Genomic DNA, 25,997 nt, shown 5'->3' on the forward strand with positions numbered 1-25,997 from the left:
GCCTATGTTTGAGTCACGGGAAATAGCTCTGTGTGTTTGAGACCCCTGCTTTAGGCCATACTGGGGACTTTGGAATCCTCACCACAGGCACCAGGTACTATCTCAGGCATCCTACTGGCTGTCTCCTGCGCACCCACCAGTGCCATCAGTGTATGGAAAAGAGGGAGAAATCAAACCAGTACTACTGGCCCCGACTGGAACGTCGTCCTTGCTGGATGAGGTGATCATCCTCCTCCTGTTTTCTCACTCTATTGGCAGTGGTCATCCTAGGACTTGCTGCAGAGAGTAGTGGCAGACCTGGGAATCCTGTGGGAGGAGGTTCAGGACTCACATCAACAACTCCTGGACGTTATCCAACCCAGGGGCCATCTAGGCTAGCCCTATCCATCAACGAGGCCATCCTCCAGCTGGCACAAGCAGTGTGGCATACCCCTGCTTAGGTGTGTTTGGGAGGGGGCACAAAACAGGTGGGGAGGACATATTTTGTGCCTTCTAAAGGGCCAGATTTTCTTTTCATCCATCAGCTGCCCTGCCCTGAGCTCCCTGGTTGTCCAAGAGGCCATGGAATGGGCATGGCAGCAACCATAAAAGTCTGCTCCTCTGGACAAGGCAGCTAAGAGACTGGATCTCCTGGGCAGGAAGGTCTAGCCTTCTGCAGGACTACAATTCTGAGTCACCAGTACCAGGCTTTGCTAGCCAAGTAGGACTTTAACTATTACAATAGGCTAGTATTGTTCAAGGACAAGCTGCCACCAGAGCAACAGCAGCAATTCCAGGTGCTGCTAGACAAAGGATAATGGTCACCCACGTGATCTTTCAGGCAGCTGTGGATGCAGCCAACATGTCCTCTCACTCTCTTGTGACCAGTATTGTTATGCGAAGAGACTTCTGGCTACAATCGTTCGGCTTCCCCAGTGAGGCCCAAAATACGATTGAGGGTTTTCCTTTTGATGAGTGCAAGCTGTTCAATGATAAGAGGGATGAATCCCTCCACTTGCTGAAGGACTCCACAGCCACACTATGGTCCATTGATGTATATGTACTCTGGTCCTGAGACACAGACAGCAGAAACAACCCTTCTGCCCACCCCCACACACTACCTGCCCAGTCTACTGTCCGCGCCAACAGGAGCACCAATCACAGAAGCCTTCCTTCCCCACCTCTGCCACAGCCATCTCCTCAACTACTTCCCAGCAGAAGACCGAGCCTCAGTTTGACATGCAGGTTGAGACCCAATGAACCTCCACCAATGCCACCCCTGGAATCCCATATTGTCTCTGAGTGCTGTCTTGCCCTATTTGCTCACTATTGGGGCGAGATCATTCAGCCCAGAGACTCCATAGCGTTCCTCTCCTTCCTGCTGTATCAAACTCCCTCTTCCCCCCCTCTTCCCCCGCACCCATCTCATCAACAGATCCTCCAACAAGATGCAGACACGCTCTACTCTTCAAGGAGGCAATAGAACCTGTCCCACCTCACTACAAGGGCTGAGACTTCTTCTCACCTTACTTCATCATCCTGAAAAAGTGCAGAGGGCACCACCCCATTCTATATCTTCTGGTACTCAACTTGTTGATCAGACAGTCCAAATTCACATTTGCTTGATTATCCCCCCTCCCTATCCAAGAGAGCCTGGTTTGTGACTCTTGACATAGAAGACGCTTTCTTTCACCTGCACATTGACCCAGCACACTGCAAGTTCCTCTATTTTCAGGTAGGGCACCAGCATTACCAATTTTGGGTCCTCCCATTTGGTATAATAGTGCCAAGAATGTTCACTGAAGTCTTTGCCATGCTAGCTTCCCAGAATCACCAACTAGCCTACTTAGTAATGCCTTACCTCGATGACTGACTGGCTCCTTGTGTTGCTATTGTGACAGGAAGCAATCTCCACGATCCTCAGTCTTCACAGTCTTCTAGCATCTCCAGGTATATGTGTTTAATGAGGAAAAGTCAGTGTTGACACGTACACACCAATACGCTTCATTGGGGTGCAACTCAACTCAAATGTGGAGAGGGCTTTTCTCCTGGCAGACCACTTTGTAGTACTGATAGCTGTCATAGTGGGCATGTGTCACAGACAGTTCACCATGGTCAGCTGTTGTCTCTCCCTCCTTGGTCACATTGTAGCCTGCACATACATGACACTGCACACGTCTCCATATGCATTGTCTTCAAGCATGGCTCCTCTACATCATGGACCCAACAGAAACCTTATAGAGTCCAGGGTGTCAGTTCCCCAGGCCATGCTGTCTTCCCTCACAGGATGGTCTGATCTCTCCAAGATTATGATCAGCACCCCTTTTACCCCTCTCACACCACAGGCCAGCACTGTGACAGATGCCTCTCTCGTGGGTTGGGGAGCCCACTTAGGCCATCTCACAGCTCGGGATGTGTGGATGCCACAGGAAGCCAGGATGCACATGTGTTCGGTCTTCCAGTAAACATGCCAAGTCTTCCTCCCGCTCATTCAGTGCCTCCACATTCAACTGTTCTCTGACATCATAGCAGCAGAGGTGTACATCAACAAGCAGGGCAGTCTCCCTCCCTCTGCTCTGAGTTGGTCTGGATTTGGAACTGGTGCGTCAAGAACTATGTGACGCTTCAAGCAGTATACCTACCAGGCATCCAGAATTCACTGGCTGACATGCTCAGCAGGAGTCTACCTCAAGCACAAGTGGGAGCTACACGATGTCATGCTCCTGTACCTCTTTTGTGAAGTGGGGCACCCTCCCTCCCTGATGGGACCTCTTTGCTCCTCATGAGACTCTCAATTGCTCTAAGGGAGGACTCGCAGAGCAATGCTCTCCTCTTCCCCTGGACAGGAAATTTGTGCTTCGCTTCTCCCCATTCCCTTCCTGCCAAATCAGTGCATACACCTGTTGTTTTTCTGCCCCAAACCACACTCCTCCCTTACTGACAAGGCCTTGTGCTCCCTTGATGTCCGTTGTGCACTGGCATTCCACAGGACTCGACCCTTTCACGCATCACCAAAGCTATTTGTGGCCACAGTTGAAAAGTCCAGTGGTGAAGCCCTCTCGTCCCAATGAATCTCCAAATGGGTCTCTGGGTGCGTCTGCGAATGCAAAAACCAATCCATCATACCTCCATCTGATAGAATCACAGTGCACTCAACGCTAGCCTGTGACGGGTTCAGTTACAGAGACCCCCTTGGGACTGTCACCTGATGTGCTGAAATGACCTCTGAGCCCGTTTTTCCCTGATGGCTTGGAACTCCAAAACCCTGCCTTGTTGAGCCAGACAAAGCTAGTCTGCTGCAACACAGACCCAGGTCTGAACCACACCCCCAAAGCTGCAGTCTTTAACTGAAAACCACTCAGCAGGTTACTTATCTCCAGCACCCAGACATCCAGTTCTCAGTGGGATCCAAACCCCAAATAAATCCATTATACTCTGTATAAAGCTAATACAGGGTAAACTCATGAATTGTCCGCCCTCTATAACACTGGTAGAGATGCACAGCTGTTTGCTCCCCCAGGTATTAATCACTTACTCTGGGTTTGTTAATAAACAAATGATTTTATGAAGTGTAAGAAGTAGGATTTATGCAGTTTCAAGTAATACCAGACAGAAAAAAGTCACCAAGCAAAATAAAACAAAACATGCAAGTCTAAGCTTAATACATTTAGAAACAGATAAAATCTCACCCTCAGCGATGTTCCGATAAGCTTCTTTCACAGACTAGATTCCTTCCTAGTCAGTCCCAATCCTTTCCCTTGTTAGGGCTAGTCTACACTGGCAACACTAAAGTGCTGCCATGCTAAAGTGCTCCCAGCGCTATTAAAAAAAAACAACCCCCCCCAAAAAACAAACCCACCTCCACGAGAGGCGTAGCTACCAGTGCGGTGCACTGTTTACACTGGCAATTTACAGCGCTGAAACTTGCTGCTCTCAGGCGAATGTGTTTTTTGTTGCAGCACTGTGAAGTGCCAATATAGACAAGCCCTTAGTTCTAGCTCAGGTGGCAACTAGGGGATTTCTCATGTCTGGCAGCCCCCTTTTATGGCTTTGGCACAAGGCGGGAATCTTCTGTCTCTCGGGGACTCCATCCCTCCTTCTAAATGGAAAAGCACCAGGTTTAAGATGGATTCCAGTACCAGGTAACATGGTCACATGTCCTGTGAGACCCCAAGCCTCCATTCTTTCCGGCCTAACTCACATGAACACAGGAAGGCTTACACGTAAACAGTCATTTACAGTCAATTGTCCTGGTTAATTGGAGCCATCAAGATTCTAAACCAGTGGTCCCCAACCTTTCTGTGGGAATAGCATATTGCTATTCTCAAAAGGCTGTGGTGGGCACCGGACACTCCGCCGCCAAAATGCCACCGACGAGTGCGGCTGCCGGAAAACCAGCCGCGGAAATACTGCTGAAAAATGGCAGTGCTTCTCAGCGGCATTTCAGTGGCCGGTTCTCCAGCAGCATGTCCTACGGGCACATAAAAATGCCCTGGCGGGCACAATGTTGGGGACCACTGTTCTAAACCACCATTAATGGCCCACACGTTGCATAGTTACAGTAGGAGTTCAGAGTAACACTTCATATTTCTAGCTTCAGATACAAGAATGATACATTCATACACATAGGATGAATGCACTCAGTAGATTATAAGCTTTGTAATGATACCTTACAAGAGACCTTTTGCATAAAGCATATTCCAGTTACATCCTTTACACTCCTAAGCATATTTCCATAAACCTATGGAGTGCAACGGAGAAGAGCGAGCTGGGGCAGACAGGATTTTTAATGGCACGCTGTGGCCTGCTGAGGTCTTGGCCTGGGTTCGGCAGCGGGCTGAGCGGGGCTGGCGGCTGGGACCCAGCAGGCCGCAGCGTGTCATTAAAAATCAGCTCGCTTGCTGTCTTTGGCACGCGTGCCGTAAGATGCTGACCCCTGCTCTAGCCCCTGCTGTTGATTCCGTGTCTCAGTTCACTGTCCCACGAATCCATGCTTATGTGGCTCTCATTTAAAAGCTCTTTACCATGACTAATAGGGGTGAAGAGAATACAGCTTCCATGAGGCAGTAGTATGAATTCAGTTATCTGCTGGTCTTGCTCTGACTCTCAGCGTGCATTGCTGGGACACACTCCTGGGTCGTCCTTTTTTTTTCTTTCTTTCTTTTCTGTTTTGACGGGGAGGGGTGCAGAAACTTTCAAAACTTGGAGCAGAAATTAGCTGTCTGCGCAAAATCTGAGCTTCTACCATTTGGATTAGCCTCCATCTCAGCAATACGTTGTAGAAATGGCGGCGCTTCCTGGGGAGTTCCAGGAAAATGGATTTGGACTTTCCATAATTCTCTTGGTAGTGTAGAATCTATTTCAAAACCACCCACAAATCATTGTTTCAAGGAGCTGGGTTTGCACTTGCAGAATAGTTCCCCGAAGGGCAATGCTATGACAACACTTACCATGGAGCTATGTGTGGTAGAACGACACCTGAAACCCGTACCATTGCTACTAGTGCACTTTCTTTAATTGGCAATATTCCAGTCTTCTGTTAACGAGGCAGGTCCTAAGAAATAGATCAGTCTCTACAGGGTCATTTTAGCCATCCCTGAGTTAAAGCAGGACCATTATACATTGCCCAAAGCTTCCTTCAAACTGCTGTAAAATCTTTATTTTGTTTTAAGCTATTAGAGTGCTGTTGCTAGGTTGTTCACCCTTTTAATTGTATATCTGAGATTATTGCTATGTTTTATATACAGTTTGTCAGATTTTAAAAATATTTATTTTTCCATAGGCTGGTGTTTGGGATGTTGTACCCTGCTTATTATTCTTACAAAGCTGTGAAGACAAAAAATGTGAAGGAATATGTAAGTCCCACTTCTGTCTTGTTTGTCCAATGAAACATAATGCTTCAATTGAAACTTAGCAGAAATAAATTTCACCAAGTTATTCAGTGTAACATATTGGTCACATGAAAGCGTGACACGACTTTAATAGATCTTCATAAATATTAGGTACAAAAATTATGACTATAACATCATTATATATGCTTATGAATGCTTAGCTAATTTAGAAACGAAGTTAAGGTTTCCATATAAGTCACACAGCATAACACACATAATTATGGTATATGAAGAACAACATAAAATATGTTCCAATAATACGTACCATGGTCAAGCTAGGTCCCTGGTTTTGCCAACTTAGTTATATGACTGTATGTTTGAGTAGTCTCATTGACTTTAAGTGTAGTTGTGTGTAAAGTTATTTATGTGCATAAGTGTTTGCAGGATTGGGGACTGACGTTGTAAGATGTTTAGTTTTTGAGTTTCCTGACTAAGGCTATGTCTACACGACTGCAGTAAGTTGATCTAAGTTACAGTACTCCAGCTACATGAATGACGTAGCTGAAGTTGACGTAGCTTAGGTCAACTTACTGTGGTGTCCACATAGCGCTGGGTTGACAGGAGACACTCTTCCGTCAACTCACCTTTCTCTTCTCGTTCGTGGTGAAGTACCGGGGTTGACCAGACAGCGATCTGCGGTCGATTTGGCGGGTCTTCACTCGATCCGCTAAATCAACCCCTGGTGCATCGATTGTGGGAGTGTTGATCTGGCAGTAGTGTAGATATAGCCTTTGTGATCTTAACTATGCTGCCTTAATGAAACATTAAGTATTGTTAGCATCTAACTTCCTTGGTTTTGTAGGTTGGAGAGGTTGGTGCTACTTAAGTTTTCAAGTAGAACCATGCTTTACCACCTTACTCAACAAATCTTTCCCTTTGGTATAGTCAGTCATGTCATGTCTTCTGACTTCCATGAGGTTTTTATGGCTTTTCTCTAATGTTAGCACTTCTGAAACAAAATAGTCAAGACTGAACAGATTTCTACTCCATTTTATGTCAACATAGTTGTTTTTGCTCCACAACTGTCTGTGCTGTGAAAACCTTGTGAAGACCAAGGGGTTGCAAATATCAAAGGCTTTCATTAGCCCCGCAGAAATATTACTATTTGTATTATGCATAAAATATAAGAAGGTCTCCTACCAATAATTTTAGGTGTCCTTAATAGTTAAGAAAACATATATAGTAATGCCAGTTATTAGTTTCTTTAGTCCATAGTTTTATTTTTCCTGGCCATTAGAAAATGAAGTCTCCCTTTTCCCAAAAGTATAGCTGGGGTTTACAACAAATAATCAATGGTGTCTCTGGCAGTTTCTAGGGCAACTAGCATTTTGAAACCAACACCTTGTGTTCCACCCAGAAACCGGACAGTAGGCAATGCAGATCATAGGTCATGGATTTAACATTACACTGCATTAGTCCAGTCTCAGGGCTTGTCTACGCTACCATGTGAGGTCGATCTAAGATACACAACTTCAGCTACGTGAATAGCATTGCTGAAGTTGATGTACTCAATCTACCTTCCGCGGTGTCTTCACTGCGGTAAGTCTACAGCTGATGCTCTCCCATTGACTCTGCTTGCACTCCTTCTGGTGGAGTACTGGAGTCGACGGGAGAGCACTCAGCGGTCGATTATCGCAGCTATACTAGACGTGATTGATCGACCTCCGCCGGACGGATTGCTATCCAGCAGGTAGTGTAGACAAGCCCATAGTGACAAAGGCATGAATGACAATAGCAAGGTCTGCATGCAAAGAAATAATTGCATCTTTCTGGTCTTGAATGGACAGAGGGTGTGTGAGGCATTGCAGCTAGCTAATCAAGTAGCATTTGGGAGTCTTAAGATTCCATCACCTATGAACTCAGAAAATGAAAGGTGGAACCACTAGGAATGTAAATAGCGTATAAAACACCTACCCGTGTAACCTGTTAAAATTCTGTTGGTTAAACATTTTAACCAGGGAAGTAAAGGTGTGGGAGGTGCTGCAGCACACCCACATTTTACATGGGGCCCTGCTGCCTGCCACCCTGGGTGCGGGGCGACAGCTGAACTGAAACCGATAAGCATTAAGCTTATTGGTTAACAGTTTAAACTTTTACATCCCTAGGAACCATACCAACCAAGGTGCAGATATTCTCTGTCAAGCTATCTCATGCTGGCTCCAGAGCGTGACTAGCAACCTCAGGACATTGTTAAGAAGCAGAGCACAAACCCCAAATTGGTTGAGAGTTGTATACTTATATTTCACCAACCAGTTATCAAGACATGAGATGTAATTCTTCCATTCTGCTCAGCGCTGATACGGCTTTAGCTGGACTATTGTATCCAGTTCTGGGCACCACACCTGGGGAAAGGAGTGGAACATACTGGAAGAGGTCCAGAAAAGAGCAGTTAAAATGATTAAAGGTCTAGAAAACATGATCCATGATAAAAGATTAAAAACCTTGAGTTTGTTTACTCTGGAGAAGAGAGATTGACGGGGGATATAAGTCGCCAAGTGTGTGAAAGGTTGTTGTAAAGAAAAGGGTGATAAACTGCTCTCTTATCCACTGAGGACAGGATGAGAAGTAATGGACTTAAATTGCAGCAGGGGAGATTTAGGAAGCTTTTTCTTAATGCTTAACTTAACTGTAAGGGCAGATAAGCAATGGAACAAATTACCTAGGGAAGTTGTGGGATCTCTGTCATTGGAGGTTTTTTAAGAAGAGATTAGACCAATACCTGTCAGGGATAGTCTAGGTAATACTTAATCCTCCCTCAGTGCAGAGGACCAGCCTAGATGACTTATTGAGGCCCCTTCTAGTTCAAATTTCTATGATTCTATGAAAATAGCCCAACGATGCTTTTTAGTCATGTTTCAGAGTAGAAGTACATATTAAGTGACACCAACTTCAAAACTTAGTTTTTAAAGAATTTTTAATGTTTAAACTAGGGCTGTCGATTAATCACAGGTAACTCACACTATTAACTCCAAAAAATTAATCATGATTAATTGCAGTTTTAATCGCATTGTTAAACAATAGACTACCAATTGAAATTTATTAAATATTTTTGGATGGTTTTTCTACATTTTCAAATATATTTATTTAAATTACAACACAGAATAGAGTTTACAGTGCTCATTTTATATTTTTATTCCAAATATTTGCACTGTTAAAATGATAAAAGAAATTGTTTGAATTCACCTCATACAAGTACTGTAATGCAACCTCTTTATCATGGAAGTGCAATTTACAAATGTAGATTTTGTTTGTTTTATTTCTGAGTGTAGTTATGTAACAAACAATGTAAAACTTTAGAGCGGGGTCGGAAGTGATGTGCCGAGTCTTCACTTATTCACTCTAATTTAAGGTTTTGTGTGCCAGTAATACATTTTTACATTTTAGAAGGTCTCGTTCTATAAGTCTATAACTAAACTATTGTTGTATGTAAAGTACATACGGTTTTTAAAATGTTTAAGAAGTTTCATTTCTTAATGAAGGGGGAAGGATAGCTCAGTGGTTTGAGCTTTGGCCTGCTAAACTCTGGGTTGTGAGTTCAATCCTTGAGGGGGCCATTTAGGGATCTGGGACAAAAATTGGGGATCGGTCCTGCTTTGAGCAGGGGGTTGGACTAGATGACCTCCTGAAGTCCCTTCTAACCCTGATATTCTATGATTTAAAATTAAATTAAAATGCAGAGCCCACCAGATCGGTGGCCAGGACCCGGGCAGTGTGAGTGCTACTGAAAATCAGCTCACGTGCTGCCTTTGGCACGCATGCCATAGGTTGCCTACCCCTACTTTAGAGCCTAGAAGTCTACTCAATCCTACTTATTCAGCCAATCACTAAGACCAACAAATTTGTTTACATTTATGGAAGATAATGCTGCCCGCTTCTTATTTATATTGTCATCTGAAAGTGAGAACAGGCGTTCGCATGGGACTTTTGTAGCTAGTATTGCCAGATATTCTATACATTCGTATCCCCCATTCGTGCTTCAGCCACCAATCCAGAGGACATGCTTCCATGCTGATGATTCTTGTTTTAAAAAAAAAAATGCGTTAATTAAATTTTGACTGAACTCCTTGAGGGAGAATAGTATGTCTCCTGCTCTGTTTCTCCTGCATTCTTCCATGTATTTCGTATTATAGGAGTCTCGGATGATGACCCAGCACATACTCATTTTAAGAACGCTTTCACTGCAGATTTGACAAAACACAAAGAAGGTACCAATGTGAGATTTGTAAAGATAGCTACAGCACTCGACCCAAGGTTTAAGAAACTGATGTGCATTTCAAAATCGGAGAGGGATGAGGTGTGGAGCATGCTTTCAGAAGTTTTAAAAGAACAACAGTCTGATGCAGAAACTACAGAACCCGAAGCATTATCTCCTGCAGCCGTAAACAGACTTGTTCAGCCAGTCACTCAGACAGACAAGAAGTAGGACTGAATGGACTTGTAGGTTCTAAAGTTTTACATCATTTTATTTTTGAATGCAGTTATTTTTTGTACATAATCTACATCTGTAAATTCAACTTTCATGGTAGAGGTTGCACTATAGTTCCTGTATGAGGTGAATTTAAAAATACTATTTCTTTTGTTTTTTTACAGCACAAATATTTATAATAAACACATAGTGAGCACTGTACATTTTGTGTTGTAATTGAAATCAATATATTTTAAAATGTAGAAAACATCTGAAAATATTAAATAATAAAATACCATTTCTTTAAACAGTGGTGATTAATTGCGATTACTTTTTTTAATTGCTTGACAGCCCTAATTTAAACCTGATCTTGTTTTTCCTGGCCAGTTTTTGTGGCTTGAAAACCACATTTCCCTCTTTAAAAGCTTTTTCCCATTGCTGATGTGTGACTCTCCAAATAGGTGACATTGACTACCCAGGGGAAACAGTGAAGCTGACTAGACAAAAGTAATATCCTAATTTTGAAGTTGTGGTAATCTTGTAAACAGTAGGTAAAAAATCTTTCAGGCATAAATGTGATTTGGCAGTATTCCTTAAATACTGACTGCATTTAAGGGAACTAGTTAGGCATTAAGGAAACACCTAGTTAGGGTGTAATGAGGTGTGGTTTCCCACTATTGCAGCTCCTAGGCCCTGGTCTACATGGGGGAGGAGGGGAGGAGTCAATGTAAGGTACGCAACTTAAGCTACGAGAATAGCATAGCTGAAGTTGATGTACCCAGATTGACTTACCATGGCATCTTCACGGCCGTGAGTCGACTGCTGCCGCTCCCCTGTTGACTCCACTTGCGCCTTTCACAGTGTTGGAGTTCTGGAGTCGACAGGAGAGCGCTCGGGGATCAATTTATCGCGTCTAGACTAGACGCGATAAATCAACCCCCAATATATCAATCCTACCTGCCGATGCGGCGGGTAGGATAGACCTACCCTAGGATTCTTGCATGCCAGTTTTCTGCAGGGTTAGGATAACTAGAGCTCCACGTTGATTGACCGTCTGATGGCCGTCTCTACAATGGAGGTGAAAATTACCTTTTTAATATTTTTTAGAGTATGGCAGTAGTGGGGGGGTGGGCATGGTGAAAAGGAACAGTCTTCCATTTGAAATAAATAGGTAGTGAATTTTGAATTTTTGAGTGAAACTTAATGGTGTGTACATGGTTAAATAAATTAATCTTTAGATAAGTCAAGGCTAATTCCCCACTCTGGCACTTCAAGTGTAGAAGATGGGGGCCCACCAGGATTTTAAAAATTAATACTGGCCACTACAGGCTTGTATTAAATTCCCAAGGTAACAGCTTTTCTCTGACCTTGGATTGGTAGATGCTGCCACCACACAAGTGCAGAACCCCTTTGAGAGCCCAGGAAGGCGCTCTTGAGAATTCCTTTCTGTGGGGTACCCTCAAGCCCCACCCCGCCCCTCCCCATGGGGGAAGAACTGAGAAGGGGGAGGAGAATCGGCAGTTGCCACCAGCTAATTAAACATGTGCACAAACCTCTTGAGACATACACATCCAATTCTGTTCTTAAAAAAGGTAAATTTTTATTTTTAAAAGAAAGAAAAGAGAATACATCTGGGAACTCAGGCTATTGCTAGATTTTTATTTATTTATTTTACAAGATCTAAGCATCAAGAATATTTTCCTTGAGATCCAGCTTAAAGGCTACAAGCAAAACAAAAGCACTTGGGTTTGCACAGAGGAATCCACAAGCCATAAAGAAATAAAAGGGATAAACCTAATCGCATCTTCCTAGACCTTTCCTGATCTAAGAAAATATCTGGGGTTTTAAATGAGTAGTTTCTAGGTATGATACTGATCCCCCCCCCCCCCCCCCCAATACCTGGCCCAAGCTTCTCAGAGCATACCTGTTGCCTTGTCCGCCTCTCCCCCGGAGGACAGACAGACAAAAGGGGAGTCTTTGTTTAATTTTAAAAAGTTCTAGCCTTCCCATTGGCTCCTTTGGCCAGCTGTCCACTGTTTCCTTTTACCTGTGCATAGCAGTAAGACTTTTTAACCCTTTACAGATAGAGCAATTAGAGACTGCTACTAAGAGGGATTTTATAGCTGCTGGCGGGGCGTTCATAAAAGGGAGCTACCCTCCCCCTACTTCATTTATCACAGATGGTCTGTACATGGTTGGCCACATGGTGTCCTGACTCTTTCTTATATTTTGAAGAGGAGCCTGGAAGTCTCTCTAAAATGAGGAAGAGGAGCCAGCCTAAAAGCCTTGAGTAGGGTCTGCTGCCACCTAAGTAGAGAGAAAAATGGTAGCTGCCATTCTGAGACAGAGCCAATAATGAGAGTGCAGTTTCCAGCCACCTGCAGAGGAATATGTAGGAGAGCTGTGGAGATGGGATTGAAGCAGTGGGACACTTTACCCAAGAGAGCAAGGGGAGAAGAGGATCAAGTGGCTGTCTAGGCGGCATGTCCAGGAGAGAAAGCAAATGTACAGGGAGAAGAGGACTAGGCAGTACGAGACAAAGGGGGTTTCAGGTAGCATAGGAGGGAACAGAACAGATAAGAGGGGAAATAAAATGCCATGCTGGACTAGACAGTGTAATTAACTATGCTGCAATTAAATATCTAAAAATACATAATTTTTCTTACTACTCTTCCATGTAAGCAATTTTTGTAATTACCAGAGGGATGATCTACAGTTGTAATCAGGAGGGGAGCAAGTCTTCTAGATTCTTCTGTATTCTAAGATATTACCTAAATTATTATAAAATAAAATTGAGAACTGCTGACTTTTCTTCTGAATGCTTGGGTTTGATTTTTGAGCTTTCCTGATTGACTGAAGTCAGGGGAGCAATTACAAGATTTATTTTGCTATTCTGACAAAGCCATGATTTAATTTAATGCTGTGTCTTTGCTTAAGCTAATTGTCCAATGTTAAAATGGAGAGAGAACCAATTGTAAAGTATAGTAGCTGTTTGTTTAAAGTTTTTCACTTAGGTTTTTCTGATAATTAGATTCCAAATATGAAGCTGCATTTGGCTTTAGTCCAGTACCATTCAAAGAGAAAATGGATGGTTGTAAAACTCAAAGGATTTTGAATAAATGCATTCTTCCAGCAATTATTGAAGTGTGCTTAGCTTTGCTGTACCTTATGCAGGTCACTTAGATGAATGGTGATTACATATCTGGATCTAAATTACTAATGAAGGTCCTTTCAGACCGATTAGATTTGTGAATACTTAATAAATCACTTTGTGAATCAGTACAGCTTTATTAAAGTATTTGGTTTTTTTAGGCTTTGCATATTAAGAGTATCATAGCTTTTTAGATTGGTTCAGCTATATGACAAGGGCAATTGAAATGACAGCTAAGTAATGCCAAATAATATTGAATTCCATTTTTTATTTTAGTGTTTTTATGGCAAAGTCCAGTTAGCGTGCGTTTCTTTAATGTTCAGTGCATAAAATATTTAATGAAAATACTGCTATTAGAGTGAGGTATTATGTATCCACACTACTTCCCATTTAGTTGATTTAGATCCACAAATATTTCATGAAATGGTAATATTGCTTTGTAGCAGAGTGGAACAGTTTATATCAATATAATTTAAGTCACTTCATTTAAAATGAAAATGGTTAAAATCATGTCAAAAGATCATAAAGCTAATTTGAGAACTTTTGCTTCTGCTGTTTTAGATTAAAGCCTTAAACTAGAAATGTGGTGTATATGCGTTTTTTGTTTACACACAAGCCAAAGTATTCACAATAGTACCGAAATTTGTGCTCCTAAGTCATTTGAAGTCATTCTGGAGCCTGTGTTCCAACTACAAACCCTGATGAAGTATAAATCTGGCTGAAGCATTTTGGCTTTCCTAACTTGTGGAAGTACAATATAAGGGTGGTGGTAGTTGCAAATATAGAATGAGGTATTTGCTTATCAATTGCATTTGAATTTGTGGTGTTACCACAGTAAGGATGCTAATGAGGCGCCCCCATACTTGTCTTTTTCATTGCAGATGAGCATTTGAAGCATGAAACTTACTAAATTATCACTTCAGATTTACAGACTTTTTTCTGACACCTGAATCATTCATGTCATATAGGAAAAATCCATATTTGAACACTTCAGCATGGGTTTAGGACCCTATTTCTATTTCTGAACACTTCAGGGGTGGGTGGGGAGGGGTGTGTGTGTGTGTGTGTGTGTGTATTTGTGTGAAATGTTCAAAATAGCTCTAATGTATTGGAAGTCTAAATGTTGTTAACACTGAAGGAGTTTTGTTTAGAAGTGACAAACTTTATTCCTCTGAAATTTTTAATAAAAATAAAATTTTAGCCCCTTAAGCTACAAACACGTATGTGCTTAACTGCACTCACAGCTATATCTACATAATCTTGGTAGTAAAAATATTTTCATTCATCTGCATAACTTAAGAGCAGGCCACTCTTTGCTTGTGGCAAGCAGTGCTATAGATATGTATTACCTTTACTGACAACTTGCAGAACGTCTTCCACAAATTAGGGTGTTTGGCTTTATACTACCGTATAAGCCTAAAAATCAAGTATAGTTATGTACAATTTTAAGAGTGACTTGTTAACTGGCACCGGTAGACAGCATTCTGTACTGAAAATGAGGTTTTATTGCAGAGGAGAGAATTCGTATGTCTGGAGATTATGTAACTGGCTTCCATCACATAACCAAATCCCTTGTCTTTCCTTTACTTACTGGGAATAAATTGGGTTTAAAAAAGTCCACCAAAGTAATAGAGTTTAGAGCTGTGATTTTAATGAAATGGTCAGTGCAGTCTAAACCTGACATGAGCAATATGGAGCACAATAGTGAACGAATATGTTTTGGTTGCACGTGCTTATCCGATCTTATTGGTAATATATAGTCCTTCAGAATGATGTCTGATTGGCTTTTTTAGAAGCAGGCCTCTAGATATATGAATAGGGACTTGGTTTTTAGAGTATGGCTACTTTAGCAAATCTACAGACTTCTTACTTTTTGTAGTAGTAGTTTTTCTGGAGAATGGGACATCAGAACTGTCTCTCATGTGCTAGTCAGCATCACAGTGACTGTGAAGTGTCATATCTGTGCCAGTCTGTCTCTGTCCTTAACCTTTTTTTGATCCCTGTTATTTACATCATAGTTTAATATAATTCCTTGAAGTCATTCTATTTTACAAAATGTAGATCTCCTTACTCAACTACTTTGAGGAAAAAGATGGTCCTTCAAGCAGACATTAATCATTTTGGACTAGCACAGTCCTTGTCCGACCTGTTTTTGCTTGCCTGTTTACAAAGATAAACCTGTTAATTCAGGAGTGGGCAAACTTTTTGGCCCGAGGGCCACGCTGGGGTTGTGAAATGGTATGGAGGGCCAGGTAGGGAAGACTGTGCCTCTGCAAACAGTCTGGCCCTAACCGCGGCCCCGGGAACCCACCTCCTATCCAACCCTCCCTGTCCCGACTGCCCTGACCCCTATCCACAACCCCGCCCCCTGACAGGCCCCCTGGGACCCCTGACCCATCCATTTCCCCCCCATACTCCTTGTCCCCTGACCACCCCCTCCCAGGACCCCCGTCCCTAACTGCCCCCCTCAGGACGCCACATCCTATCCAACCCCCCCACCCCCCCAGGTCCCTGTCCTCCCCCTCCTGGGACCACACCCCCTATCCAAACCCCCCCCTCCCATTCCCTGTTTCCTGGCTTTCCTCCCCACCTATGCCCCATCCACCTGCCCCCTGAGTACCTCCTGGGACCTCCTGCTCCTTATCCAGTACCCTTCTCCCCTGCCCCCTTACCATGCCACTCTGAGCAGCAGGACAGGCTTATTGGAAAGCCTGGGAGGTGGGTGGGCGCAAGCTATGCTGCCTGCGTGGCTGCGGGGGCTAGCCTCCTCGTCCGGGAGCTCAGGGGCCGGGCAGGGTGGTCCCACGGTCTGGATGTGGGCTGTGGTTTGCCCACCTCTGTGTTAATTCAATAGGAGGTGTTAATATTGTGGGGAGTTCTGGATTCTGCTGACTCTAAGCTGCCGTAACTTCCTTAGGCAAGTACAGGAGCCCAGGTTGTGGTGTGGGGGAGGAGGAAGGTATATAAAGTCTTTTAGTTGAGGAATTGTCACTCAGTGAGAGATTTGAAATGTTGAGAGAAATTTGTTTTACATCTGTGCCTTAAACCCATGTCTGCCTTAGCTGGTAAAGTTCTTCATCTATTGTTGATGCAGATCATAAACGTCTTCCTTAAAGTTAGAGGCTACTGCCTTGAAGGAAGCAGTGGTATGGCCTTTGTTCATGAAACAATTGTTTGATATTGACTGTGGCCAGTAATATATCACATCTTACTTTTTTGAGAGAGGTTGTACTGAGGACTCTTTTTATCTAGATGCTTCAGGTCTCTTTTGGTTATTGTCAGTCTTAGTACAGATATGGTTTTGTCACAGACTGCATTAGTCAATGCAACCAATCTCCTTTATCTTCACTCATTGCCAATGTGTCTTCGCTGATATTGGAATTATCTGATACCTTCAGTACTTTTAATCATAAGGTCCTGTTGACTCACCTGCAGACCTTGATGATAGTGGATGGGGTAGCTATTCAGTGGCTTTGTTCTTTTATCTCTCACATGGCAGTGGGTAATTCTCTCCTTTAATAGGAGATTTGGATTAGGGGGTGATATTGCCACTCCTTGATGGCAGTGAGCTTCTGTAAAGGGAAGTGGTGTCCTTCAGTGGCATGATATCGAGGAGTTCTTTCCTTACAACACAGTTGTCAGACACAGTCTGGACAAATACCAATAATTGAGGTTTATCTTGTATATCGCATGACTCATGCAAAGAGATGCTCAAATACTCTCACTGCTGAAGTTGCAATTGCAGTTGTGATTCAATGTCGCTGTTCAGGTCAGAGATTCTGCGTTCTATTGTGTGGCATGAAAGCTGCAGGCCAGAAATTTTTCTTCTGTAGATTCTTTCTTCGGTGACAGGTTTGAAATCACATTAGTGAAGCACATTTTTATAAACTCACTTTCAGAGTAGGGCTTTTTTGCATGGGTTATGTGCCAGGCCACGTAATAGGAGGCTAACGTTACAGTCTGTGATCGGTTGGCAAATCTGGTGAGGAACTGGGCTTCTACATCTGAGAGGTGGGTGTCATCCCTCCCCCCCCAAAGTTTTCAGTTTAAAGTGTGGCGTTCAGAACCTTGTGGGAATTCTTGATCCATATATACATGGCTAGAAGCGGAATGATGCTGCAAGTTTGAAGATTTGAACTGAGAGATACATATCTGGCAAAGAAGACACATGGCCTTATTATGTTCGACAAAAAAGTACTTTATTCTCCCACCTGTTGGAAGCCTTGATTTTTTTCACCTGTATTTTCTTTTTCCGTTTGCACTTGCCTTCCATTGTTAGATGGGTAAGAGAAGTTTTGATTAAATATTTCCACACCAGCTAGTCACTGTGTACTTTATTCAAGGAGACACAGGCTCCAGCCAGGGGTTGCTGGCCTTTCACCAAGTCCACACCTCCACCTGCCTGTTCCTGCTCCATGCCGCCCCTTCCCGCAGTGAGCTGTGTCCTTGCTCCTCCCCCCCTCCTTTCCAGAGTCTCCTGCTGGTATGAAACAGCTGATTGCTGCAGGCAAGGGGACTGAGGACCTTACTCCTCCCTCTCCCAGCTGCGATCAGCTGTTTCACAGCTTCGATGCTGTTGGGGGGGTGGGGAGGGGGAGGAGCAAGGCTGCAGCACCCAGCCCCCCTCCCTCCCTTCCCCCGAGCTGCCTCCAATGCTGCGAAACAGCTGATCATGGCAGGGGAGGGGTTGGGCATTGTGTCCTTGTGCCTCCTTCCCAGAGCTGCCTCAATGCTGCAAAACAGCTGATCATGGCGTGAGGGAGGGGCAGATGCTCATGGGGGGGGCGGGGAGTGTCTGCAGGCGGAAGGTGCTGGGGGAAGGGCAGGGGGCTGACAGGGGCTGATGGTGGATGCTGAGCACCCACCATTTTCCCCCCCCAGAGTTGGTTCCTGGCAGGAGCCACATATTATCTTTTGAAGAGCTGCATGCGGCTCCGTAGCTGCTGGCTGGCCACCCCTGCATTAGAGACTTCACCAGTTTACCATCCTAATTTCATATTGTTGTATCCAGCATAATGGGAATTCTCTTCCACCTACAGCCTTGTGGAGAAGAAGCTATTTTGTAGAAGCATGATGGAAAATGAACATTTAATCATTTTTAGCTGCACATAGTGGGGAGAAGATTTTAGTTTAGGCTTTTCGGGGCTCTCTTGTTTAGTAAAGATTCGCTTTTTGAAAAGGGCATCTTAATGACTGGTTGTTTTCAAGTCTGATTCTCTGTTTTTGGCAGTGGAGAGCAGACACAGTATGAGTTTCCACTTGATGACCATTTTGTAGAGAAGTTCCACAGCTTAATTACACAATGGTTTTTTCCCCTGTTTGCAGCTGGTTGGAAGCAGAACCAGACCTGTCAGTCAAGGCAGGTTGGGAGGGATCACATTGCTGAAAATACCAGCAGCTTTAGACAGTTGCCTCCAGACCATCTTCTCAGAACAACAGCAAAGCAAAACAAAACCTACTTGTTCTTGTGATTTGGAAATTTGGGTTTGTGTGTGTGTGGTGTTTTTAAAAAATAAAAAAAAAGTCACTCAATATGACCAAGAGAAAGACACTGCTCAATTTCTTGTGTTGTAGCAGCAATTAAACGTTTTTTATTCTAGAAGTGGAAATTTAAATTAAAACTTTTCTATTAAAGATAATGTCTTTTCATTCTCAGGTTCGATGGATGATGTACTGGATTGTGTTTGCTCTTTATACAGTTACTGAAACAGTAGCAGACCTAATGATCTCTTGGTAAGATTTTGCATAATATGGAACATGGGATGGTATAATTTTTTTCTGATGATTTAATGTAGAGATGATAATGTAATTACCAACTTTTATTTATAGGTGACCTTTCCAAGAACTGCTGTAAGGAACTTGCATAATGAATAGTGTCCCCCATTTCTAAATTTGTGGTGCCTTTTAATTCCTTACAAAGTAGGGATAGAAAAATGCTACTCATGCAGTAAAGCACAAGAGAGGAGAATGGAGTTGTAAAACTCATGCAAAAAAAATCTGGTGTCATAAATAAAATAGTGTATTGCAAGAAAATATGGAAAGATTTTTAATTCTCTTACCCTTTCTACTTTTGATGGCATTACATTAAATGAAAACCAAATAAAAGTCAACGAAACAGATAATGCTCCCTTAAATAATTAATTTTAAATCAATATAGATGTTCAGAACCTTAGATGAAAAGGTAGTGTCACATTTTGTTGCAAAAAACAAACTTGTTACGCATTTTTTTTACAAGGCTTTGTTTTTGGTAGTGAATTAACATCTACCTTCTTATCAGAGTATTTGCATAACTTTTTATCTGCAGGCTTCCATTGTATTATGAGTTGAAGATCGCTTTTGTTATTTGGCTGCTCTCTCCATATACTAGAGGGGCAAGTTTAATGTATAGGAAGTTTCTCCATCCTCTTCTTTCTTCAAAGGAACAGGTAAGAAATTATTATTTTCAAAGTTTGGCATTAAATGCAAGAATTAAATCTTTTTTTTTTTTTTGTGCTTAAACGTTAATATATTAACTGAGGCCATGTCTGCACTACCGCTTATGCCAGTGAAACTTATGTTGCTCAGGGGCATGAAAAAACACCTCCCTGAATGACAAGTTTCATCGTCATAAGTGGTGGCATGCACAGTGCTTCGCCCACTGACGTAACTACTGCTGCCGCCCATTAAGGGTGGTTTAAATATGTTGACAGGAGAGCTCTCTCTCCTGTCGGCATAGAGCGGCTACATGAGAGATCTTACAGTGGTGCAGCTGCATTTGTACAGCTGTCCCACTGTAAGGTCTGTAGTGTAGACATAGCCTAATACACTTAATATAAGTTTAAAATATATTTATATTTCATCTTCAAGTCTTCTATCAAAATTTTGATGATAAAATAATGCTATGGGGTAATACTACTTCATGACTTTCAGGGATTTTGTGTGCAAACTTAAATATGTATTTTGATTTGATTTTTTTTTTTAGGAGATCGATGGGTATATTGTACAAGCCAAAGAACGAGGTTATGAAACTATGGTGAATTTTGGGAGACAGGGTTTAAATTTGGCAGCTACTGCTGCAGTGACTGCTGCTGTGAAGGTAAATTCATTTATACTAAACAGTTCAGAGTAAATATTATGGACAAAAAGGTGAAGTGGTATTGGATATTTACCCATCTTAAGTCAAAGAATTAATTCTAAAAGTAACGTGTTTAAAAATAGGGGGATGTAATTTAAGGACTGCAATTTTGTGAGCATCTTTATACTATGTCTGTTGGTTTTAAAATGAATAGCGTGTAAATTTTTGGATCATGGAGATCCGCTGAGTGTGGTAAATCAAAATATAGACTACACTGTTATGTTCAAGCTATTAGTGAAAGATGAACATTCTTTTTTTTCTGTCTTTGTTGCACTTTCTTGCTGGTAATCACACTGTTTACAGGATTTCTGGCTTCTTTCTGCGGTCTTTCTTCAATCAAGCTGAGGTAACTGCATCTGCAAAATAAGGCATGAAATATTACTACCCCAGATAAAAGCTGGTTTGTGCGATTAATTCCTAGTTTGTGATTTCAGATCCAATTTTTAAAGTAATGCACTACATGAAAGCTTGCCTCATAGTTGTCTGATTTGCATATTCTTGCTTTGAGTAGCATTTTTATGTTAAATGTAATGTCAGTTTAATAACTTGTACATATTCATGGTTGCCTGCCACTTAACTGAAATTAATGAAGGGGGTTTCCCAAAATATTTGATTGAAAAGCCACTAACTGAAGGCAACCAAGAAAGCTGTCAACTTTTAATTCGTGAAATAAGTCTAGAAACAACTTATACGCTTGAAAGATTTATTTTGGTTAACATAGAAGATTGAAGAGGTTGAACTGACTAGTATAGTTTAATCTTTGAAGTGTAAACTGCACTTTTTTACTTTTAAAAAAAAATGCAGGAAATAGCATTTGGAATTCATACATTCTGATTTGGTAAACAATTTCAGGTGTAATTTCCAGTGAAAACAAGTGAAACTAGAATGCTTAAAGTAATGGTATTGAAAAGTTTTTAAAGCTCCAAATAAGCCACTAAAAGGTAATATATAGAAATGTTATGTAAACATCTTAAAATGGCAACACAGTTGACCTGTTGTTTGGGAGAAACATGTTGACTGTTGGGCTTTTGGATCCAATGAGGAAAATTAAACAGACTTCCATAAAAGGAATATTTTTCACATTACCACTTAAAGACATCTGTCAGATTGCCCTGATTTTGGCATTTCTCTTGACAACATTGTAAGCAGTTTCACTTTCTGGTTTTCATACAATAGTGCATGTTGCACTGTTTGGGATGTTCAGACACTGCACGGAATGTGTTTCAAAGTTTCCAGTGGAATATTAATTATAAAACATTTTCCTTGGTCTGAAATTTAAAATTTAGATCTATAAACCTAAATATTCACCTGTATCATTAAGATGTGATAAATTGATTCAGCCGTCTCTGGTGTGATGCCAGTCAGCCCAGCAAAAAGCTAGCCTGTTGCTATCCCAACATCTAACACTCCTTATGTCTTATTACCTAAATGTAACTTATAATACAAATAAAATTGAATACTGTAATTCATACTATTGTAGAGTTTGTATAAACAGCTGTCCACCTTTTAAAATGCTATAATTAAGAAAACATTCTTTTGTGTAAAGGTTTATTTTTAAACAAGACTCGGAAAAAGTATCCAAACTTTTATTTTCTAGGACTCCTTAACTCTTTAAAAGTGAGATTTTTCTGCCTGAGTGGTCTTCAAAAGATCATTGTAATTATAAAGAAAAGTGCATGGTGAGCTTATGTTTGCTGGACATTTGTTTCATATTGGTGGTGGTTGTTTGTTCTCATGTATTAATCATTTTAAGTTATTAATGCTACATGCATGAAGCCATAACAATTTTAAACAAATTATATTCCTATGGTAGTATGCCCTAAATATCAGAGTGGGAACCGGGGACTGGGAGGGAATATCAAAAATAGTCGTTTTTAACTAATGTGAACTCTTTTAAAAGGAGGTTAGTATTGCTGTTTGAGCAGAACACTCCTATTTTAATTTGCCACACTGTGCACTCTGAAAAGATAAAATGACCACCTGCAGTATTACACTACTGCTTTGTGGTCATTTCCCTCCCTCCAATATCTGGCCGGCCGGCCGGCCATGATTACATCACAATGATTTACTTCTAGCTGGCCAGGAATATTCAAAGATACAGAATTTGAAGTTACATTCAGACCCAGCTATTCCTTTCTCTCTGAAGTAACAAATAATTTCTGCCTCAGTGTCAATGAGGTTTGGATTTCAAAGCCATTCAACTGTGAATGGAAGGATACTTATTCCGTTTTTAATTTTGTTATGCATCCTCATAAATATCTGTACAATTAATCCAATGCAAATAAGTTGCTTGGGAAAAATGACAGTCATAGTATCAATGTGATTGTAAAGAGGAGGGAGAGAGAGAGCAAACTCCCGAGAACTCTTAAGCTATATTAATATCAGAAATTCTCTCTTTAATGCCCTATGCCATTCCAAAAGCTTGGGTGTAATTCCTTCATGTTTGCACTTGGAGATTGCACATGTGTTCTTTCTGGAGACTTCATTCCTACTATATAAAGGACTTGCTAAGTTTGCCCAAGTCAGCTGTTCCTGCCTCCAACAAGTGAAGAGAACAATACCTTTTAACAGCTGACATTGAAGAAGGAGACTTGCAATTCCAGAAATTATTTTACGACTGGGACAACCCACACTGTAGTTTTCCACATCTATACCCAGGGTGTTACAGATGGCCTTGAGCCTGCCTGCCTCTCTGCCTTGGTGGACTTCTTGTATATTTGTGGATTTAGTATATCTGCCTTCCAGCCTCTACCCACGTTGATCCCCAGAGGCTGATGCAAGGATAGTTGCACTTGGCTGGTAAATGAGAATAGCCTCCCTCAAGAAGTCTGGAGAATCATGTGGACAAAAATTTCTGTTGAATTGGGTGCTTACCTCAGGGCAAATCAACAAAGGTTGAGTCTACTTTTGAAGAGAGATCTTCAGTACTTATGGCTCCATCACTCTAGTATCTGAACACCTCACAATTTTCAGTGTATTCACCCTCACAGTATCATGTGAGGTTGGAAAATACTAAAATCCCATTTTATAGACGGGGAAACTGAGGCACAGAGATAAGTGACTTGCCCAAGGTCATGCAGGGAGATCATTTTGAATTATCTGGCCAAGTTTTTGATATGGCTATCTAAACGTTTTATCCTGTTTTATCCTGCTTTAGAGGAATACTCAGCTGCATTTGGGAGGGCTAAACAATTGAAACTGTCTCAGAGGCTGCTATGATCAGTCTGCAGTTTCATCTTTGTCAGACTTTACATACATCATTAGGACCATGTTGAGAACCATAGTGGCCTTTATAACACTAGAAAGGCTTCTTTGGCTGAAGCAGCGGTTGGCTGATCAGATATTTAAGGCCAGATTGGTCACTTAACCTTTCAGTAGGGCTGCTTTTGGTGAAGAACTCCAGCAGCCAAAGCCTTTCATAGATAAGGGGAACATAAGGCTGCAACATCACAGGCACCTCTCCTTCTGTTCAGTACTAATCTCAGCCTAATGGGATAGGCTTACTCTTTCCACTGTATAGCTCAGGGAAAATTTTTCCTGAAAACAAGGCCTTGGACAAAATTATTGCTTTTGTCCCAAGGAAGAGCTTAGACGACACAGCTACATTTTCCGTCTTAAGTAAACAACATGAAGGTATACTGAGGCATGCACCCCCCTCAACCCTCAAGGTTAATCACCACCAGCTAACAAGTGTTTAAACATCACTGTTTGTTTACAATAGGTGCTAATTGATGTTTCAACCACTGTTAGTTAACCTGCATTAGCTAACACAAATTAAAACAGTCAATTTTCTTAGTCTAGAGGTGCCCTTGGTCAGGTTTTTGGGAAGTTAGTCTGTGTGCAGTGACCACATGCTTTTTACCAGAACATGTCAGCTATTTTAAATATATCATCTGAGAGGCTGTTACATGTCGACTTGTGTGCGGGGAATGGATAGTGATATTGAACCCAAAGCTCTGCCTGCACCTCTCTTCCTGGATTTTGAATCATAAAGGTGTCACACAGTCATAACATTTTAAGAAACTAATTAAAACAAAACACAAGCATGGGTTAATATGTGCAGCAGTGCACTGTGGTGAGGAAGCCCTAAATACAAGGCTTGTATTTTAATCTTTTATTTAGTGGGTATATTTGGTGTCCCAGGTTTTCAGTGATTTCATAACTGTGTAATTAACCCCTTCATGTGGAATTGTGCTTCAAAAATCTTTATTCATTTAAAAGAGAATTTTAAACTTTATGTGGAGATAGCCTTGAAAATGTGCCATGTAAACTGATTCAGCAATATTTGCCTGTGTCTGTAGAGAGTCTGTAACAGTAGCTGTGAGAGATGTGAGATGAATGGGGTAGTTTAATCAGGAGCTCATGGAGTCTGAAATTGCAGAATTTGGCATTTTTCCAAGATACCATGGACTTTACACTGCAGCACTTTTACTGTGGAATACATTGATTTGCTGCAGATAAAATTTTCCTTTGTTGCCCTGGCCTGCCAGGATTTGCCTGCAGCTGCCTCTTCCTCTCCAACTTTGCACGAGAGGGAGTTAATTACAGTATATTCTCCCTGCAGTGTTCCATGGACCAAGCACCAGGGAGTCAGAGAGCCAGAATTAGGGAGCAGGAGGAGTCAGAGGTGTAGACTGGCAAAACAGCACAGCTGCGGATACTCAGGGAGCTCAGCTCCTGGAGCTGGTTAAAGGCTTCCTGTTGCCTTTGAATACATTAGCCAGGCCACTGTTACAAAATCATGGTGTCTGAGACCTGAAGAGGGGTGTTATGCTTTTTGGGCAGCGTAGTGGGAAGTACCATGCTGGAAGATAATTAGTGAGAGTTTAACAAATTATCAACTAAGTCACAGGTGTGTGTGTAGTTGAGAATTGGATTTAAGAGTATTTCATCATGTAGTAAACTAATGTTCCTGTGGAAATTCGAGCTGCAGAGAGAGAAAAGACTTGATCCTGATGAATGCGTTATTTAAAAAATATTTTTCTATTAAATATCTTTTATCATTTTGTGACCTTTAAATTCTAGTAATTAGAAGTGGCTTTTTGGCTGTCATTTTGGGTTCCATTGTATCATGATATGAAGAATAATATTGGCCTGCCAAGGAATTGTTTCTTCAGTAGCTCCTTCATTATTGTTCATTAGCAGCAGTGCCTAGAGGCCCCAATCAGGATAGGGACCTGTTGTGCTTCACACAGTGAACGTGTGTAGTAAGTCACAGTCACTTTTTTCCAATAGTATATGAAAGTTATTCCAGTTTCATCCTCTGTGTTCCGTAAAATGTAATTAAGGATTTGCAAGACCTATTCATTTAACAACAACAAAAAAAGATTTCCAATGTTTTATTTGCTATCTGCAGAACAAAGTTGATTGACATTTTCAATCTTTGAGGGTATGGGATGAAGGAGCCCTGATGGAGCCATTTTGTATCATCTTTTATATGCACATTGAGTGAGGCAG

General features: G+C 41.8%; 1 protein-coding gene across 3 annotated transcripts in view; it reads left to right on the forward strand.

Moving 5' to 3' along the window:
* The window catches only part of REEP3 (receptor accessory protein 3), a 69,207-nt gene that overhangs the window by 27,353 nt on the left and 15,857 nt on the right, over window positions 1-25,997 (forward strand). For 2 of the 3 annotated variants that reach the window (XM_073353438.1, XM_073353437.1), the window contains 4 exons: window positions 5,762-5,834; window positions 19,083-19,159; window positions 19,731-19,851; window positions 20,388-20,501. In XM_073353438.1, the coding sequence (XP_073209539.1) occupies window positions 5,775-5,834; window positions 19,083-19,159; window positions 19,731-19,851; window positions 20,388-20,501 (372 nt within the window). In that variant the 5' untranslated portion in view covers window positions 5,762-5,774. The remainder of the gene's footprint in view (window positions 1-5,761; window positions 5,835-19,082; window positions 19,160-19,730; window positions 19,852-20,387; window positions 20,502-25,997) is intronic. The other variant, XM_073353441.2, reaches the window with a different exon arrangement.

Source organism: Lepidochelys kempii, chromosome 7, assembly GCF_965140285.1.
Source record: "Lepidochelys kempii isolate rLepKem1 chromosome 7, rLepKem1.hap1, whole genome shotgun sequence".
Taxonomy (NCBI): Eukaryota; Metazoa; Chordata; order Testudines; family Cheloniidae; genus Lepidochelys; species Lepidochelys kempii.